This window comes from Myxocyprinus asiaticus, chromosome 16 (genome assembly GCF_019703515.2).
Source record: "Myxocyprinus asiaticus isolate MX2 ecotype Aquarium Trade chromosome 16, UBuf_Myxa_2, whole genome shotgun sequence".
NCBI lineage: Eukaryota > Metazoa > Chordata > Actinopteri > Cypriniformes > Catostomidae > Myxocyprinus > Myxocyprinus asiaticus.
This window is the reverse complement of record NC_059359.1, coordinates 41,570,222-41,589,395: the sequence shown is the minus strand read 5'-3', so window position 1 is coordinate 41,589,395 and position 19,174 is coordinate 41,570,222. Positions and strand designations below refer to the sequence as shown.

Sequence of the window (19,174 nt, the reverse complement as noted above, 5' to 3'; positions counted from 1 at the left end):
AATCAGTACCGTGCCCGAGCACGTTTGACCCCCAAAGTCCAGTTCGTTTGACTAATGTGATCGCGGTACGCTGAACCGTGCCTTGGTCCGCTTAAAGAGGTGGGCTCGGGACAGTTCAGTTGGCTCAGGCACGGTACGCATCTAGTGTGATTGCTAAATGTGACCGAGCACGGAACTCAAAACATGACATCAGTGATGCGACTGGGCAAAGGGATCACTTTGGTCTATGGCACAGGTGCAGTGTTTACTGGAAATTTGGGCAAACAAGAGTATACATGAACAACTGGATACAACACACAAGAACACACATGAACTCTGAAATATTTGGGAAAATTTGTATCTTCATGCTCGTGGATACCAAAGAACCATTGAGCAATGACGTGACAAGCTGAAAAAACTGCAGGTTCAGTATCTGAATGTACGGAATGCACTCCGTAAATCTGGCAGCTCATCGGACGAAAAGGATAAATTCCAGTGGTACGATGCTGTCGATCAATTAGGCATGTGAGAGTGCCGTGTGTCACCATGCCCCAAACAACTCAAAATAAGCCACAAAGTAAGTAACGTTACAATGATGGACTCCATTGTGCTCTGTGAGAGTGCTTTTCTTCCTGTTTTCTTCAAAACAAAAAGTTGTGTTGTAATAACGTAAGTGTGCTCAGGCCCGGAACATTAAGTGCAATGTGAGTGCAGGCCAGCGGGGGAGTGGGAGTGGGGACAATCGTGCTTGGGCATGGTACAAGGCAACCGGGCCTAGTGTGAGTACGCCCATAAAGACAGCATAAAGGTAATCCATACAATTCCATTGGTTAAATCCATGTCTTCTGAAGTAATATGATAGGTGTGGATGAGAAACAGATACATTTTTAAGCCCTGTTTTACTATAAATCACCACCACCTTTAAATGAGATTCCAATCTGAAAGGAAGAGTACATCTTTTTTCTTTTCTTTTTTATTAAAAGCTTTTATCAAAATCACGTTACAAAACTTGCAACATCATACATGTGATACGATATTTATACACTAGGGGGAGCTTAATAAAAATCTATATACAAATATTAAAGAATTTACTCATTTTAAAAGTTTTGATTGCCTTAAGTTTCACAGAGAATTGAGATCATCAGTATACTTGACAATAAAATCACATACATTTTACCAAAAAGGCCTTCAAAATGGGCAGTGCCAATACAAATGAACCACAGTTTCAGAGCAGCTATCACAAAAGGTACAGCTTACGTCAATGTTATCTTTACGTTTCACTGGGTAGATCCTATGTATGAGTTTAAATGATACTTCCTTTACTTTATTTGTAATTAGATACTGATTAGGTATAAGCCAAACCTTTTTCCAAACAATGCTGTCTGTAAAACGATTCCAGTATGAACACACATATGACAGAGTTACAACATCTCCTTGGAACAAAGCTCTTATGGCCTTATTTGTAGAGTGAAAGGAAAAACAGATTTTACCTACATATGAATTTATTATAGTAAACAGGGACCCTTTTTGGTTACTAATTATTTTCTGTTGTTTAATTAGCATACACATTTCAGGAGATATTGCACCAAAGACTTTTGCATAGTCCCCTGGTGTAACAAGGATATTATGAGTCAAAAACTCATAAGTAAAAGGAAAGCCATTTAAATTAAATAATTGTTCCACCAATATAATGCCATTATCAAACCAGTATTTAAGTAATAGATACTTGTGTTTATATAAGATGTCCTTGTGTTTTGTTTTTCCATAAAGTCAAATAAAATTTTGTCAATCTCTTTGCAAAGGTTTTTGTCAGGATGTAAAGACAATGCTGCATAAGCTAGTCTAGAGATACCTTCTGCCTTTGTAATTAAAATTCTGCCCCTTAACGAAAGATCTCTTATAAGCCAGTGGTTTAATTTCCTTTTAGTTTTTATAATAATAGGATCAAACTTTACAGGACATCTTCTATGCTGATCTTTAGTAATCAATATTCCCAAATACTGAATCTTATTTTTTATGGGGATACCGCAATAAGGTGTTTCAGAGCATTCCTTGATGGCCAGAAGTTCACATTTAGTCAAGTTCAAGTATACACCAGATGCCCTTGAGAACTCATCAATTACCTCAGTAGCAGTAGAAATATGATTTTTGTTTTGAATGAAGAGTGTAGTGTCATCAGCTAATTGAGTTACTTTTAATTCTCTATCAACAATATTAATACGTTTTAATGCACTCGATTTAATATGGTAAGAAAGAAGCTGCCTCATTAACAGAAAGTTGTATGGGGAGACTGGACACCCCTGTCTAATTCCTCTAGATAAATTTAACTTAGGGGAAGTACCATTCAGCAACTCAGAACAATTGCCATTCTTGTATAGAGTTTTGATCGCGGTAGAGAAGAAACTCCCAAAGCCAAATTTATTTAGAGAATCAAAAATGAATTGATGTTCTACAAAGTCGAACGCTTTATAGAAATCTAACAATAATACGAATCCATTATCATTAATCATTTCTTGGTAGTCGAAAATGTCTAAAACAGATCATAAATTATTAGATATATGCCTATTTTTCATGAAGCCAGGTTGTGATTCATCATCTCCCAGCTAAAATTATGGCCAACAGTTTATAATCATTGTTTAATAAACAGATAGGGCGCCAATTGTCAATATACAATTTGTCTTTTTTTTTTGGTTTGGGGATGAGTGTAATTAATCTTTGTGTTAAAGTGGGTGGAAGACATTGTCTTTCAATACTTCCATTAAAAACCTCTAATAGAAACGGGGCCAATTCCTTGATAGTAAATCATGATGGCGCCGCGGATGGCCGCCTCGGTGTGGAGTGCTTCGTTTGTTTGTCCTGTGTTTAGTAATCTTTTTTCAGTCAGTTTTACCAGAGACGAACTGCTGAACATTCGACAGCATATACCAGTCAATCTTTTCCCGGATTTTGAATATTTGGACGTTTTGTTTGACATTTTAGTTGGAGGCGCGACTGTGTTGTTTAAACGCGCTATGTGACACAGGCGAGGGAGACGAGCAGGCACACTGGTCAAACTCCGTCGGCGGGGCTTTTGAACAACGCTGTCGAGCATTCATCTAGCGAATCTCCGCTCTCTCCCTAACAAAATGGACAAACTACATCTCCTCACCCGCACAAACAAGGACTTTTCAACCTCTGCTGCCTTGTGCTTCACAGAAACCTGGCTGAGTGAAGCCATTCCGGACAGCGCGTTACATCTGCCGGGCTTTCAGCTGTTCAGAACGGATCGCATCGCAGAGTTAACGGGGAAAACGAGAGGTGGTGGAACATGCTTTTACATCAATGAAAGTTGGTGTACAGATGTAACAACGTTAAAGATGATGTGTTGTCCTAATTTGGAAGTGCTCTTTATTAACTGTAAGCCTTTCTACTCGCCGCAGGAGTTTTCCTCATTTATTCTGGTGAGTGTATACATCGCGTCAAACGCGTGTTTGAATGCCGCGCTGCAACAGCTGGCTGATCAAATCACAGACATGGAACAACAATACCCGGACTCAGTTATTATTATTCTTGGGGATTTTAATAAATAACAAAGCAAACCTCACATGTGAACTGCCCAAATACAAACAGCACATTACATGCCCAACCAGAGACAGAAATATTCTGGATCATTGCTACACAACAATAAAGGATGCATATCGCTCTGTCCCTAGAGCAGCTTTGGCAATCTCTGATCACTGTCTGGTTCATCTTCTTCCAGCCTACAGACCGAAATTAAAATCTGCTCAGCCTGTATTAAGGACTGTAAATGTGGACCAATGAAGCAGAGCTGGAACTACAAGCCTGCTTTGACTGCACAGATTGGAGTGTTTTTGAGGCTGCAGACACCAATCTGGACGAGCTCACAGATACTGTTACATCATATATCAGTTTCTGTGAGGATATGTGCATTCCTGCTAGGACTTATTTAACATTTAACAATGACAAACCATGGTTTACAGTGGAACTCAGGCAGCTTCGTCAGGCCAAAGAGGATGCTTACGGAGTTGGGGATAATGTCTTGTACAATCAGGCCAGGAACACACTGAATAAGGGAATCAGAGTGGCTAAAAGAAGATAAAGAAAAGAAAACAAGTTTTCAGCTAACGACCCTGCATCAGTGTGGAGTGGTATCAAACAACTTATGAATTACAGGACTCCTACCCCCAACCCTGTGGAGGACCAACAACTGGCTGACGACCTGAATGTGTTCTACTGTAGATTTGAAAGGCCCAATCTCACACCCCACACCCACTCTGACTTTCACTTCACACAAACACCAACACCTCCTGCAACCCCCCTCCTCCCCCCTCCTGCTACTCAACCTGCACTTAAGATCTGTGAAGATGATGTGAGCCGCGTCTTTCAGCAACAAAAGATAAGGAAAGCACAGGGCCCAGATGGCGTTTCACCTGCATGTCTTAGATCCTGTACTAACCAGCTGGCCCCCATCTTCACACAGATCTTCAATAGATCACTGGAGCAGTGTGAAGTCCCATGCTGCTTCAAATGTTCCACTATCATCCCCATCCCAAAGAAACCAAAAATCACAGGACTTAATGACTACAGACCTGTCGCCCTGACATCTGTGATCATGAAGTCATTTGAGAGACTGGTGTTGGCCCACCTGAAGGACATCACTAGACCCTTTCTAGATCCCCTTCAATTTGCTTATCGAGCAAACAGGTCTGTGGATGATGCAGTCAACATGGGATTGCATCATGTCCTGCAACATCTGGACAGACCAGGGACATATGCAAGGATCCTTTTTGTGGACTTCAGTTCAGCTTTCAACACCATCATCCCAGCTATTCTCCGGACTAAATTACACCAACTCTCTGTTCCCACATCTGTCTGTCAGTGGATTACTAGTTTTCTGACAGACAGGCAGCAGCTTGTGAGACAGGGGAAATTCACTTCCAGCACCTGTACAATCAGCACTGGTGCCCCCCAGGGATGTGTGCTCTCCCCACTACTCTTCTCCTTCTACACCAATGACTGCATCGCCAAGGACCCCTCTGTCAAGCTCCTGAAGTTTGCAGATGACACCACTGTCATCGGACTCATCCGAGATGATGATGTGTCTGCATATAGAAGGGAGGTTAAACAGCTGGCTGTCTGGTGCAGTCAAAACAACATTGAGCTGAACACGCTCAAAATGGTGGAGATGATTGTGGACTTTAGGAGGAACCCCCCAAACACTGTCCGCCCTCACCATTCTAAACAACACTGTGGCAGCAGTGGAGTCATTCAGGTTCCTGGGCACTACCATCTCACAGGACCTGAAGTGGGAGACCCACATTGACTCCATTGTGAAAAAGGTTGTACTTCCTTTGCCAGTTGAGGAACTTCAACCTGCCACAGGTGCTGCTGCTACAGTTCTACTCAGCAGTCGAGTCTGTCCTCTGCACTTCAGTAACTGTCTGGTTTGGTTCAGCTATGAAATCAGACATCAGAAGACTACAAAGGACAGTTCGGACTGCTGAGAGGATTATTGGTTGCTTATTGGTTCAAGAACTGTACCCTTCCAGAGTGAAGAAAAAGGCTGGAAAAATCACTGTGGACTCCACTCGCCCTGCCCACTACCTTTTCGAACTGTTGCCTTCTGGCCGACGCTTCAGAGCTCTGAGCACCAGAACCGTCAGGCACAGGAACAGTTTTTTTTCCCCCAGGCTATCCATCTCATGAACAGTTAAAACTGCTAAAACTGCCCCTTTGAGCAATAATTAATGTGCAATACACAGCTTAGTCTTTTTATATTATCCAACACATCCTACCTTTTCTGCCATAACATTCCCTTGCACTGTACATAACCGATTTGTATTTAGATTTGCACTACGTATGTGTGTGTGTATGTATATATATTCATATATGTATATATATATATGTGTGTATATATATATATATATATATGTATATATATATACATACAGTGGTGTGAAAAAGTGTTTGCCCCCTTCCTGATTTCTTATTTTTTTGCATGTTTGTCACACTTAAATGTTTCAGATCATCAGACAAGTTTAAATATTAGTCAAAGATGACACAAGTAAACACAAAATGCAGTTTTTAAATGAAGGTTGTTATTATTAAGGGAAAACAAAATCCAAACCTACATGGCCCTGTGTGAAAAAGTGTTTGCCCCACCTGTTAAAACATAACTTAACTGTGGTTTATCACACCTGAGTTCAATTTCTCTAGCCACACCCAGGCCTGATTACTGCCACACCTGTTCTCAATCAAGAAATCACTTAAATAGGACCTGCGTGACAAAGAGAAGTAGACCAAAAGATCTTCAAAAGCTAGACATCATGCTGAGATCCAAAGAAATTCAGGAACAAATGAGAAAGAAAGTAATTGAGATCTGTCATTCTGGAAAAGGTTATAAAGCCATTTCTAAAGCTTTGGGACTCCAGAGAACCACAGTGAGAGCCATTATCCACAAATGGCGAAAACATGGAACAGTGGTGAACCTTCCCAGGAGTGGCTGGCCGACCAAAATTACCCCAAGTGCGCAGCGACGACTCATCCAAGAGGTCACAAAAGACCACACAACAACATCCAAAGAACTGCAGACCTCACTTGCCTCAGTTAAGGTCAGTGTTCATGACTCCACCATAAGAAAGAGACTGGGCAAAAATGGCCTGCATGGCCAGTTCCAAGACGAAAACCACTGCTGAGCAAAAAGAACATTAAGGCTTGTCTCATTTTTGCCAGAAAACATCTTGATGATCCCCAAGACTTTTGGGAAAATACTCTGTGGACTGACGAGACAAAAGTTGAACTTTTTGGAAGGTGTGTGTCCCATTACATCTGGCGTAAAAGTAACACTGCATTTCAGAAAAAGAACATCATACCAACAGTAAAATATGGTGGTGGTAGTGTGATGGTCTGGGGCTGTTTTGTTGCTTCAGGACCTGGAAGACTTGCTGTGATAAATGGAACCATGAATTCTGCTGTCTACCAAAAAATCCTGAAGGAGAATGTCCGGCCATCTGTTTGTGACCTCAAGCTGAAGCGAACTTGGGTTCTGCAGCAGGACAATGATCCAAAACACACCAGCAAGTCCACCTCTGAATGGCTGAAGAAAAACAAAATGAAGACTTTGGAGTGGCCTAGTCAAAGTCCTGACCTGAATCCTATTGAGATGCTGTGGCATGACCTTAAAAAGGCAGTTCATGCTCGAAAACCCTCCAATGTAGCTGAATTACAACAATTCTGCAAAGATGAATGGGCCACAATTCCTCCACAGCGCTGTAAAAGACTCATTGCAAGTTATCGCAAATGCTTGATTATATATATATATATATATATATATATATATATATATATATATATATATATTGTGTATTCTATATATACTTTTTTCTTTTCAATATTTATCTATTTTTTACTCAATTTTAATTATTTTTTAAAAGTCTTGTTGCTGTTTTTGTATTGTTTTTGTTTTGTTGTGTGCTGGAAGCTCCTGTCACCAAGACAAATTCCTTGTATGTGTAAGCATACTTGGCAATAAAGCTCATTCTAATTCTGATTCTGAAAATAGTTTATAGAATTCTGATGTTAATGCATCAGTACCTGGCAATTTGGAATTTTTAAGATGAGCATCAACTCGAGAATTGTAATAGTTTTACCACAAATCTCCTTTTCAGTTTTACCAATAGACTTAATCTGCAAAGAGTTTAAAAAGGTATCAGCTGTCACTTGAGAGTACTTTGAAGTATACATATTCTTATAAAAGCCACTACAATATTTAGATATTAATGTATGATCATCAGTTATAACCCCATTAATGCTTAACTTACTAATAGTGTTATTAATAAAATTATGTCTTTCTAAATTAAAAAAAAAATAATGTGAGTTTTGCTCCCCTTCCTCAAGCCATTTTCTTCTTGACCGAATAAAGGCACCTTCAGCTTTTTTCCTAAACAAATCATCTAATGTAGTCTGCAATTCAGCCATTTCTATTTTTTCTTCCTCTAGAATAAAATCTGGATGCTTCTGAGACAGATTTGTTATTCTCATTATTACTCTAGTTTCTTCAGCTTTTTTACATTTAGCCATGGAGGTACCGGATTTTCTTAAATATTTAGCGATTTCAAATTTTGTTTCAAAAGTTCCGAATTTATACTAAACATGTTCTCCATTTTAGCTTTAATCCAAAAGCTAAATCTTTAACTTTCTCTTTGACATCATTATGCAGCAGAAGGGAATTACTGAGTTTCCAAGATGAAGGTAGTTTAGCATAGTGGATTTGGGCAAGCAACTTGATATTTTTATAAATAGCTCTATGATCTGTTAGAGGAGCAGTGTTGGGGGTAACGAGATAAAAGTAACACACATTACGTAATCAGATTACTTTTCCGAGTAATGAGTAATGTAACGCAATATTTCTGTATTTTAGACCATAATATCAGAGTTCCTTTTTAAATAATGTAATGTGTTGCTTTTGTACACCTCTACTGTCCCTGTATTGTGAGAAATCAGGAGTAAAATCAATAAAATTGTTTAGGCAGAGGGATTATAAAACTAGTCTTCCACTGGCCACAACATGGTACACAGGGTGAAATACTCTTTCAATTCACTGACTTATGCAGCCGAACTGCTCCATGTTACAGCTCCTCTGTAACTGGGAGAATGGGATGAGAAAAGCTGACTCTGGATCAGCGGTTGCGAGCAACGTTCTACATTGATTGTGTACGCAGAGAAAATGTCTTAGTTTCTAAAAATATTCTACATTTTTGTTTTATAATAAACAAGTCGTTTGATTCATGAAACAAACTATTTTTATGACATTTTGGTAGCATTAAAAGTGATTCCATTCAAGTTGCATCAACATGCACCTTTGAAGTTGTGATGTCTGTATGCACCGTTGACCAACACAAAACAAGCATGCACTGAGATGACATAAGTGACAAATATTGTTTTATTATACCTTGAACAGTCGGCTGGCATTCCCCACTGAATTTTATCCTGACTTTTGAAAAACATCTCAAGTTGACTCTGACATTGTCGATGGGCACAGCACATATGATGACATATATGTTGCAGGTTCAAGTGTTGGACTTTGTTGCTTTAGGTAAGACAGTGGTTATTCTTCATTATTCATATTGGCTGCCATGTTGATGAAAAACAAATCATGCATATTCATGTTATTGATGCTTTATTATAAATATGATGTGAAGACCTACTTTCTAAATATCTGTTTGTTTACTATGTTGTTTTGACAGTAGCTAGCATGACCTGTAATGTCTCTTGTATGCAATGCATGGCTTATTTGTATGGAATGCATAGCATAGTAGAAGAGAAAGTGGCTGTGAGAAAAAAGTAACGCAAAAGTAACGTAATGCTTTACTTTCCAAAAAAAATTTACTTTTTCATTAATGAAGTTACTTTTTTAAGGAGTAACGCAATATTCGAACGAGTTACTTTTAAAAGTAACATCGCCCAATACTGTAGAGGAATAGGTAAAATATTTACATCTACTCCATCTTTTGTCAAGGCTTTCAGAAATTAACCAATAATCTATCCTAGACATACTGGAGCCTGCTTTAGCAGGTAAAAGATATATTATTAGGGAATTTAGCTCTCCAAATATCTATAAGACTAAATTTATCCATAATTTTTTTTTAGATTAGAGTTGGTTGAATTTGATCAACCTGGTGGCCATTTATCTACTACACAGTCCTGAATAATATACAAATCCGCTCCCATTGTTATATAGGCATTTGGATACTTTTCCAACCAATATTTAAATGTATTTTCAACAGCTCTCAAAAGATTGTCATTTTCTAGATTGCTATTGTACCCATAAACATTGGTGGTAATGATAAAAACAGTGTTATATTTTAGTACCAAACAAACAAAATGTCCTTCAGAATCACATACTGACTGCAAAACTTCACCATTAAATATATTCTGAAGTGTTGTTGCCCCAGCTGAGTGTTCAAAACCATATTGTTTTCCCCCATTGAGCATTCCAGAATTTGGCATCATCATTAACAGAATGAGCTTCCTGTATATAACAGGAATCAGCCCTAAATTGTCTAGCAAATAAAAATAACGGTTTCCTTTTAATATTATTACGCAAACCCCTAGCGTTAAATGACATGAAAGATAAACGTAACAAATTAACAGAACAGAAGGACCAATAGTAAATATAAAGAGGACCTTTGTAATGAGTGTTAAAAGTCAGATAGAATCAAGATCAGCACTCATTAGAACAATTAAGATTAGGATAACTCTGAATTGTAGCCTCGCAGTAGGCTGCTTCTTTCCCCTCTTTTTCTTCGATTTCGAAGCATAGCAAACAAATAAAAATAGTTGCTGCTGGTCTTTTCTGCAAAGACCACAAGATGAGTTATTCCCAATCTCAAGTGAAAGCAACAAAGAACCATTACTTATGCGATTTCCGATCCGTCAATGAAACTTCGACCTCCAACAAAGTATGCCGAATTGCCCTCCACTTGTGCCTTCTTAATCACTGGCCATATTTTCTGACTTGATTTTCTGTCCTCCTTTGTCAAGTCTTCAGTAAAGTGCATGCTATGATCTCGAAGGAAAGAGTTGTTTTTGGCAGCCTTCCACACTGCTTCCCTGTATCTCCTGGCAACGAAACGGATGATGACAACTCGGGGCCTTGATTTGTTCAGATGCTTAATCCCCAGCTGGTGTGCAACATCGATCACATCTGGCAACTTTTCCCTTTCATGTGGTATCATGAATTTTCAAGTTCCAATGTCTGCCGTAATGTTCCAAATCCATCACACGATTAATACAGGTCATGGTTGACTGTTTACTTTTCTATACACGTCTTTCAATACAGCCAATCTTTTCTTTCAGGTCCTTAATTTCTGCACATGTGACTTTAACCATCACTTCTAAAGCATTGCTTCTGGTGTTGATGAGACATTTTGAATATTTAGTAAATAGGTCTTAAAGATAAAGCTCCTAAACTGAGTCTGTAGTATGTTGTCTCATCTAATCACGGGTGTAAAGTAACGAATTACAAATACTCACGTTACTGTAATTAACTACTTTTTCCCAAGAATTGTACTTTTTTTAAGTAGTTTAAAAATAGTATACTTTTACTTGAGTACATTTCAAGTGCTGTAACTGTACTTTTAATGCACTATTTTCCCACCGTCTGTGTTCGCTACTTTCCTGTCCTGATTTTATTTTTATCTATCAACATGATTGGCTAGGGAGAGTCTCGTGACTCCCGTCAAATCAAATCACACATTAAAAACTTGAACGGCAGCTGCAGATCCGGCGCCAACTTTTATGGATGTGGAGGATTCCTCAAACACATTTACAACACCTGAACATCACAGCAGCACCTGAAAGGGATTTTCGCAGTGAAAAAGGCCAATTGCTTGACTGTGTCATGTGAGTTTAACTTGCTCAAGCCAGATATCAGCATTAATCCTGCCTCTAATGTGAAGAAACATATCGAGGTAAATTTCATATTTCTGCTTACTAGATTCTGTGTGTCTATAATGTAGCCTGTAATTTATCTATCTATCACTGAGATTATTGAGTTGATGTGAGAGATTAAAGCAATGTTATCAATAGGGCTGGGTGATCAAACAATCTTGATGTTTATCTAAAAAAAAAAAAGAGAGAGAGAGATGTCCTCGATATCGATGATAACATTTTTAGAAAATTTTCTATACTGAGTCTATGTTCTACATCTGGACCAGGGGTGTTCATTACATAGATCACGATAGCAAGACAACCACTGGTTGGTTGATCTAGATAAAATATAAAAGATTGACTTTTTATTTCCTGGTGTCTGTAGCTGCGTGCTGTTTGATTGACAGGCAGCTAATGTTTGTGCATTAATGCGGTTACATGCCTAAACAGTCAAATACACTTTATAATTCCACCAATGCCCATCTTGGTGAGGCATTAATGTAAACGCAGTCGGTTTGGTCTAAAGTGAACGTAAACAGTAGGACAAAATGCGTATTTGCATCAAAATGTTGGACGTAATTGAGCACTGTCTAGTAGGCCTATGTCATATAAAGGCTATTAATCAAACAACATTAACAAGGAAACGAGAAAACCACTCACTACTTTTGATTGAATAACTTGAGTAGCTTTAAAAGTATGAATGTAACAGAATAAAACAGTGACATTTTTAATAATAATTTTTTTTATAATTGTAAGGGGGTTCAGCGGAAAGGAGGAGGCGAGAACTGGCTTAATAATATAAATAATAATTTAATAAACAACTTAAACAAAACACACAGTACAGCTGTCTGTAATTCTCTCTCTCTCGAACTGTCGTCCCTGGCCGCCTTTATCCCTCGCGCGCCCCATCGGGCTGATTGGGGACCGGGTGTGTCTCATTCCAGCCTGGCCCCGCCCTCCTCGGCTCTACAATAATATTGTTAGTTTTCTTTAATAATACCGACTCCTGATGTAGAGAGTGTGTTAATTTGTATAATTAACAGGAAAGTAGAGATGATAAAATATTTTATAATTATGCTTAGCATTTATCAATTTTTTTCTAATGCCTGATAGAAAAGTATCAACATTTGTAGAGCAATACTTCAGGCAGAACATTCCACCAGTCACAAACTTCAGAAAATTGTGCATCATATTAGAATGAGAACACAACTATTGCTGGGCTTAAAAGATACAATAATTAAATCAATGCGGGACATTGTATCTCAAAAGGAGGACAATGTGGCCCTCCATGTGCTACTTAAAGAAATAGTTCTCTCAAAAATTTAAATTCTCTCATCATCTACTCACCCTCATGCCATCTGTCTGTGACTTTCTTTCTTCAGCAGAACACAAATTAAGATTTTTAGAAGAATATTTCAGCTCTGTAGGTCCATTCAATGAAGTGAAGGGGTGCCAAAATGTTGACGCTCCAAAAAGCACATAAAAGCAGCATAAAAGTAATACATACAACTCCAGTGGTTTAATCCATGACTTCAGAATTTATATGACAGGTGTGGGTGAGAAAAAGATCAATATTTAAGTCCATTTTTGCTAGAAATTCTTCTCTCTGGCCAGTAGGTGGCGATATGCATGAAGAATGTGAATCGCCAAAAACACAAGAAGAAAGTGAAAGTTAAAGTGGAGATTGACTGGGAAGGGAGGAGAATTAATAGTAAAAAATAGACTTAAATATTTATCTGTTTCTCACCACATCTATCATATTGCTTCTGAAGACATGGATTAAACCACTGGAGTCACATGGATTAGACTACTTTTATGCTGATTTATGTGATTTGTGGAGCTTCAATATTTTCGCACCGATTTACTTTCATTGTATGGACCAAACGAGCTGAGATATTCTTCTAAAAATCTTAATTTGTGTTCAGCAGAAGAAAGAAAGTCATACACATCTGGGATGGCATGAGGGTGAGTAAATGATGACAGAATTTTCATTTTTGGGTGAATTATTCCTTTTTAAGCATGATGGACCACACCTGTACCATACAACTTTTCCCATGCCTGCTCTACCTCCTCTATTGTGCAGGACATGATGTGCCAAGTGATCCTGTTTATTTAGCATTTTTTTGCATTCCTTGCATTGTTTGAACATGTTTTATGCATAACAATTACACTCTGTCGGTATTAAGGGAAATTTAGAACCTACACATAAACTGATTTTAATTGTTTCATACATTACGATTTAAAATGGTGATCAGTGTATTGAAAATAACTTTTTAATCTTTTCATTTCTGTTATAATGTCTCCCTTTTATTTTTTGGAATCAGATTCATGTAGTGTTTATCATAGATAAGTGATGTATTTTAAAAGTTGGCATACAGTGTTCATTATAATGGGGCATATGTTTTGCAACCTTGGTACTCAATACTTACTACTCATGAGTACTTTTAAATGAGCTACTCTTTTACTTCTACTTGAGTATTATTATTCAGTACTCTTTCCACCCCTGCATCTAATGAAATAAGTAAGTAAAAGAAATTATTAAGATAGACTGAGGCCTCAGAGATGTAGTCAATACAGAGAGCAAGGAGAGAAGAGCAGAAAAGATGTTTGTCTGAACCTGGTTTATCTCATTGTTTTTGTTCTGACAGAGAGAAAAATACATTCAGCCTGATTCTCGAAGACATTCATGGCCTTAAACTGCATAAGCAGTATTATTTAAGACATAATGGTTTTTATCATAACCTTAACTAATTCTAGCACTTAGGTAGGTATCATGAGTAATAAAAAACATTGTCACTGAACATTGAATAAGAAATGAAATACTTAATATCCCTGCATACATTTTGAGTATTATCAAGTACATTGATGACATGACTGTATACATAAATGATTACATTTATGTGAATATATGAATATGACTTCATAGCTGATTATAATTGATTCCAAGCATAATATCATATAAGCAAAGTATAAAATTAAGAAAACCGGGACTTTTCCCAGTGGGCCGACCGCGAAACGGGGCCGAACGGGCCACAAAATGGCGCCACGTTATGCACCTACCAACATCCCCCCACACACATTTTTTGGGCCAATTTTAATTTCAAATCCAGGGCCGATTTCTCTTCCCAGTCCACCCCTGTTTGAAACAAATAAACTGTGTGACTTAAGTGTTGTCTGTGTTTGATGATTCCAAATGAAAACATTTTGTCAAATGAAGTGAAACTTCAATAGATATCCCCTGCTCGGTGTGTATGGAGCAGTGAACACTGCATAAGGACCCTGTGAATCTGAACACAGCTAAACGCTACAATATTTTGGCACACATTTATGTCACTTGGTTTAAGCTAGCCAAATTAGAAGCCAACATGACAACATGAAACCATTCAAATTCAGTAGGCATTTATAAATTTAGGTAATTTTCCAATTTTTGCATAGTGTTGGGGCCTATGCAGTTCAAGATAATATTAATACATTTCAGTGTTTGATTTTAAGGACATTGTAGTTCACCTTTGAATGTTACTATGTTGGGTCACCACTTGATGTCCAATGTACTAAACTGTGTAAACTGTGTTTAGATGTGTAAACTGTGTTATGTGTAAATCAGATGTTTATTGTAATTGTCATACTGCTATGTTGCTTGGAACCGCACCCAAGACTTTCACCCACTGTTGCACTTGTGTATATGGTTGAGTGACAATAAAGGGATTTGATTTGATTTACTATCTGAAGCAAGACCACTGGTTTAACCTTTTATACCGTCTCTGTGGCTGTAGGTGTTCCAGCGTGAGCTCGGGAAGCGTGCTAGATGTATCCGCACTCTGAAACGGTCTGTCAGGGATCTAACACGGAGCAGCACAGCAGATGCACACTGGCTGCAGGAGCAAATGGAAGAGTTGGAGGGCCGCTGGGAGGCTGTGTGTAAACTATCTGTGTCTAAACAGGCTCGACTAGAGGCAGCACTTCAACAGGTACTCTCCACTATGATGTATGATATCATGGAAAATATTTTCCTATTAATAATAGGAAACCATTTAATTACATTTTGGTGATGAATGTTTCCAAACAGTACTCATAAAGTACTTTCAGACATATTGGACAATCCTTAAATATTATGCACTGTGCACCTCACAGGCGGAAGAGTTTGATGGAATGATTCGCTCATTCCTGGATCATCTTGCAGATGTTGAGAGGGTTCTAAAATATGGAGTGCTACCTGAGGAAGAGGAAGCCCTTCTGGCATTTTGTACACGTCATCAGGTATGGAGAACATGGACTAGCTTATCATAACAAAAAGGTTTAACATATTGAACATACATTTAACACATTTCCTATGCTTGTGTCTCTGCATTATGCGTAGGACTCGAAGAGTTCCTTGAACGGTCAGCAGATGATGCTGGAGAACATTCATAAACTGGGGGAAGAGATACTGTCCTCGTGTCACCCTGACTCGATCATCACCATCAAATCATGGATCAGCATCTCAAAGACTCGCTATGAAGAGGTGAGTACATTTAGAAGATATGTTTACTATATCAGAGATATTAAAGGAATAAGACAAGATGACAAAATGAAAAAAGTATTCTCACAGTTATCTTTTGGTGTTGTAATTTGTACATTTCTGACTGTGTCCTCTATGTACATGTGTACTATACAGTATTTTTTATTGAATCCCTCAGGTCCAGATGTGGGCGAAGCAGCAGGCCGAGAGGATCCATAGCATGCTGTCTGCTCTAGAGGCAGAGAGAAAGGAAGTACAGGAACTACTAGACTGGATATCCTCCACTGAAGAGTCTCTAAGTCTAAAAGAACAGGAAGCATTGCCTGAGGACATAGAGCTGACTGCAGAGCTCATTACTCAACACTTGGTAACAGTATACTCCAATGACTTCTAAACACACTCTTAAAATGTAAAGGTTCTTCAGTGGTTCTTTGTTGCATCTTGGGTTCAGCAAGAAACCTCTTCCTATCAAACACATTTTTCACTGTAAAGAACCCAAAAATGGGTTGCGGATCTGTTCTGATAGTGACACGGATGGCAGAGAAGAAACAATGCTAAATGTAGTTAAATAAATTCATAAAGGGAGAAGAACATTTTTACCATATCTTTTGTTGCTGATGTCAAAGGTTGTGCATCCAGTCAAACTCTGTGCTATTTTGTCAATGGGTAGAATGTTGCCAAATTAAGCAGACACCATCATGGACAGTTTGCGTGACATGCCGTCATCCTCAAGAACAATGAACAAAACTACTCAAGTTAAAAGAAAATACGATCCAAACAAAATTAAATACAGGTTCATTTGCAACAAAAATGAACATAGTTTGTATCGATTCCAATTTGTGCTAAATAACTGACTAAAAAATAAAAAATAACAATGCAAAATGCATTGACATTTTGTTTACTTTTATTTAGTTAAGAAATTTGGTATTGTGTTGGGTCGCCGCTTAAAGCAAAAGCAGTGGAGATATTCTGGAAGTATATTAATGACAAATGTCTTTAAAACAAAAAAGGCACACTGATTTTTTTTTTGCATTATCAATGCTTGCATTTTTGGGGGATGCAATTTCATTTAAGCTGTGAATTTTTCCGTCTCGCACAAAATTTCATCATTAAAAATTCAATAATAAATATTCAACTTCCAAAGTTCACATCCAAAATATTCATTTTTTCAAAAATTTCATCTAGATGAAATGACATTTTTATGTGAATTTTGGAAGGTGAATTTTTATTATTGAATTTGTAATGATGAAATTTTGTGCTAAATATTTTCAGTTGAAATATTCACAGCTTAAAGATATAACCATATGAAACTGCATCCCCAAAAAATGCAAGCAATGTTAATTCAATGCATTTATTTTTCCAATTAGTGTAATTCAGTGTGCTTTTTTCTTTTTCAAAGACATTTGTCATTAATATGCTTCCATATTAGACCCACAGCTGTACAGTGTTCTTCAGCTGGCTGTATGGTTTCACAAAAAATATTTCAAAAAGTTCTTGATGTTACATATAAGTTATTGTTGTTTTCAAAAAAATGGTTTCTAGGATATTTAAAACATCATGCCACGTCCACACTAATCTATTATCGTTGGAATTCTCTGTTTTCTGTTTTTTAACATCATAGTTTTCCAACTATGAAGTTATGGAGAGTGTTTTTAAAAGTCTCTGTTTTCGGTGGAGGAAAACAGTGTTCTAGTGTGGATGAGGCATAAATTTACCGATAATTGTGTGGACTTGGCCTCTAAAGAGCTTGAGAATAAAAAAATGTTCCAAATTAAAATGGAACCATAAGGATGTAATAGAAATAATTTATAACGAAGCAGTAAGTAAACGTTATATCGTTCTTCTTTGCAGGTGTTTATGGATGAGATGAAAGGGAAGGTTCCAAAGGTTGAGAATGCCACAAAATCCTGTAAACACAAGCTGGTTCCTAAGCAGCAGGTTTCTCCTAGTCGCAAGGGACCAACAAGTGAGTAAAGAAGGACGGTTACTGAAAAACTGTGGTTCATTGATGGGATTATTGGGTGCAGGTATTCTGTCACAGCACCACTAAATGTTAACCTCCTTGGATTATGTTATATGCATAGAAAGGAGAGGCACAGCGAAGCCCCAGCCATCAGTACCTCTTCCTCTGGAGAAGTTGGACCCTCAAACTCCTCTTATGTGTCAGCTGGTCAGTCATTGGCAGAAACTCTGGCTCCTGGCCCACAGCAGACAGTGCAAGCTGGAGGAAAATCTGCAGAAGCTGAAAGAGGTGATGATGTCTGATCTGCGCATTTGATATTTCAAATTACTTATTCAAACTCACAAAATCATCTCTAATGAATAAACCATGCTCTACGCTGTAGACACTATAATGTGTATATTATGGATTCTCACGAACAGTGTTGGGTAGGTTACTCAAAGTAATCCACTACAAATTACTAATTACTTCTCTCAATTCTATTTAGATTACTTTCCTGATTACTTCATGGGGAAAGTAATCACATTACTAATTACTTCACTTTTAAGTACTCTTTAAAATAATTTCCCAGAAAATGTTTTGTTTTCCCGCTCAATTAATTAAAAGTACTTCCTTCTTGTTCATTGTCGCACACAAGTCATACATTCTGCACCTTACAGATTCATAGTAGTGATAGTAGATTACACCCAATACTGCTTACAAAATGAATTTATCCAAGCATCTTATTTCAGCTAAAATTGAAAATGCTTTCTTAATATATCCACCTTTACGTCGTTCCAATACCATATGCTGTTCATTTTCTGTGGAACACAAATGAAGAGATTTTTGAAGAATTTTCACACAGCTCTTTTTAACGTTCAACAGCCATGGCTTTCAAGCTCCAATCACCATAAACTATGATAAAAGGTAGTCCATACGACTTGTGCACTGTATGTTGGGTGACCAGATTTTTAAAGTTATTATCATAAAAAAATACAAAAAATAAAGTGGGATAAAAAAAATGTTTTATTTTTTTTTTTATTAGAATTGCCCTGAAGAATTTAACGTAACAGATACTCACATATATTCCACAAGACAAAATAGCAACTGAACTTACGTAAATGGTCCTGTTGAAAAGTTTACATTCCCTTGATTCTTAATATGTGCATATGCACTTTCTCAGTCCCTTCCATAACAAAAGTCCTTGGTCAAAGTCAATCTGTGACATGGTGTGTTGCTTTCTCGATGATCAATGACTGTTTGTGTAATAATTGTTCATGTAGTGAAGCTGCCCAATTTTCTTAAGAAAAATCCTCCAGGTCCTGCGT

At 37.7% G+C, this 19,174-nt stretch overlaps 1 protein-coding gene across 1 annotated transcript in view; it reads left to right on the top strand.

Annotated features, from left to right (window-relative positions):
- The window catches only part of LOC127453802 (microtubule-actin cross-linking factor 1, isoforms 6/7-like), a 47,062-nt gene that overhangs the window by 13,021 nt on the left and 14,867 nt on the right, over window positions 1-19,174 (top strand). The window contains exons 16-21 of the mRNA XM_051720496.1: window positions 15,183-15,377; window positions 15,541-15,666; window positions 15,767-15,910; window positions 16,086-16,274; window positions 17,759-17,873; window positions 17,992-18,158. Coding sequence (XP_051576456.1) covers window positions 15,183-15,377; window positions 15,541-15,666; window positions 15,767-15,910; window positions 16,086-16,274; window positions 17,759-17,873; window positions 17,992-18,158 — 936 coding nt within the window. The remainder of the gene's footprint in view (window positions 1-15,182; window positions 15,378-15,540; window positions 15,667-15,766; window positions 15,911-16,085; window positions 16,275-17,758; window positions 17,874-17,991; window positions 18,159-19,174) is intronic.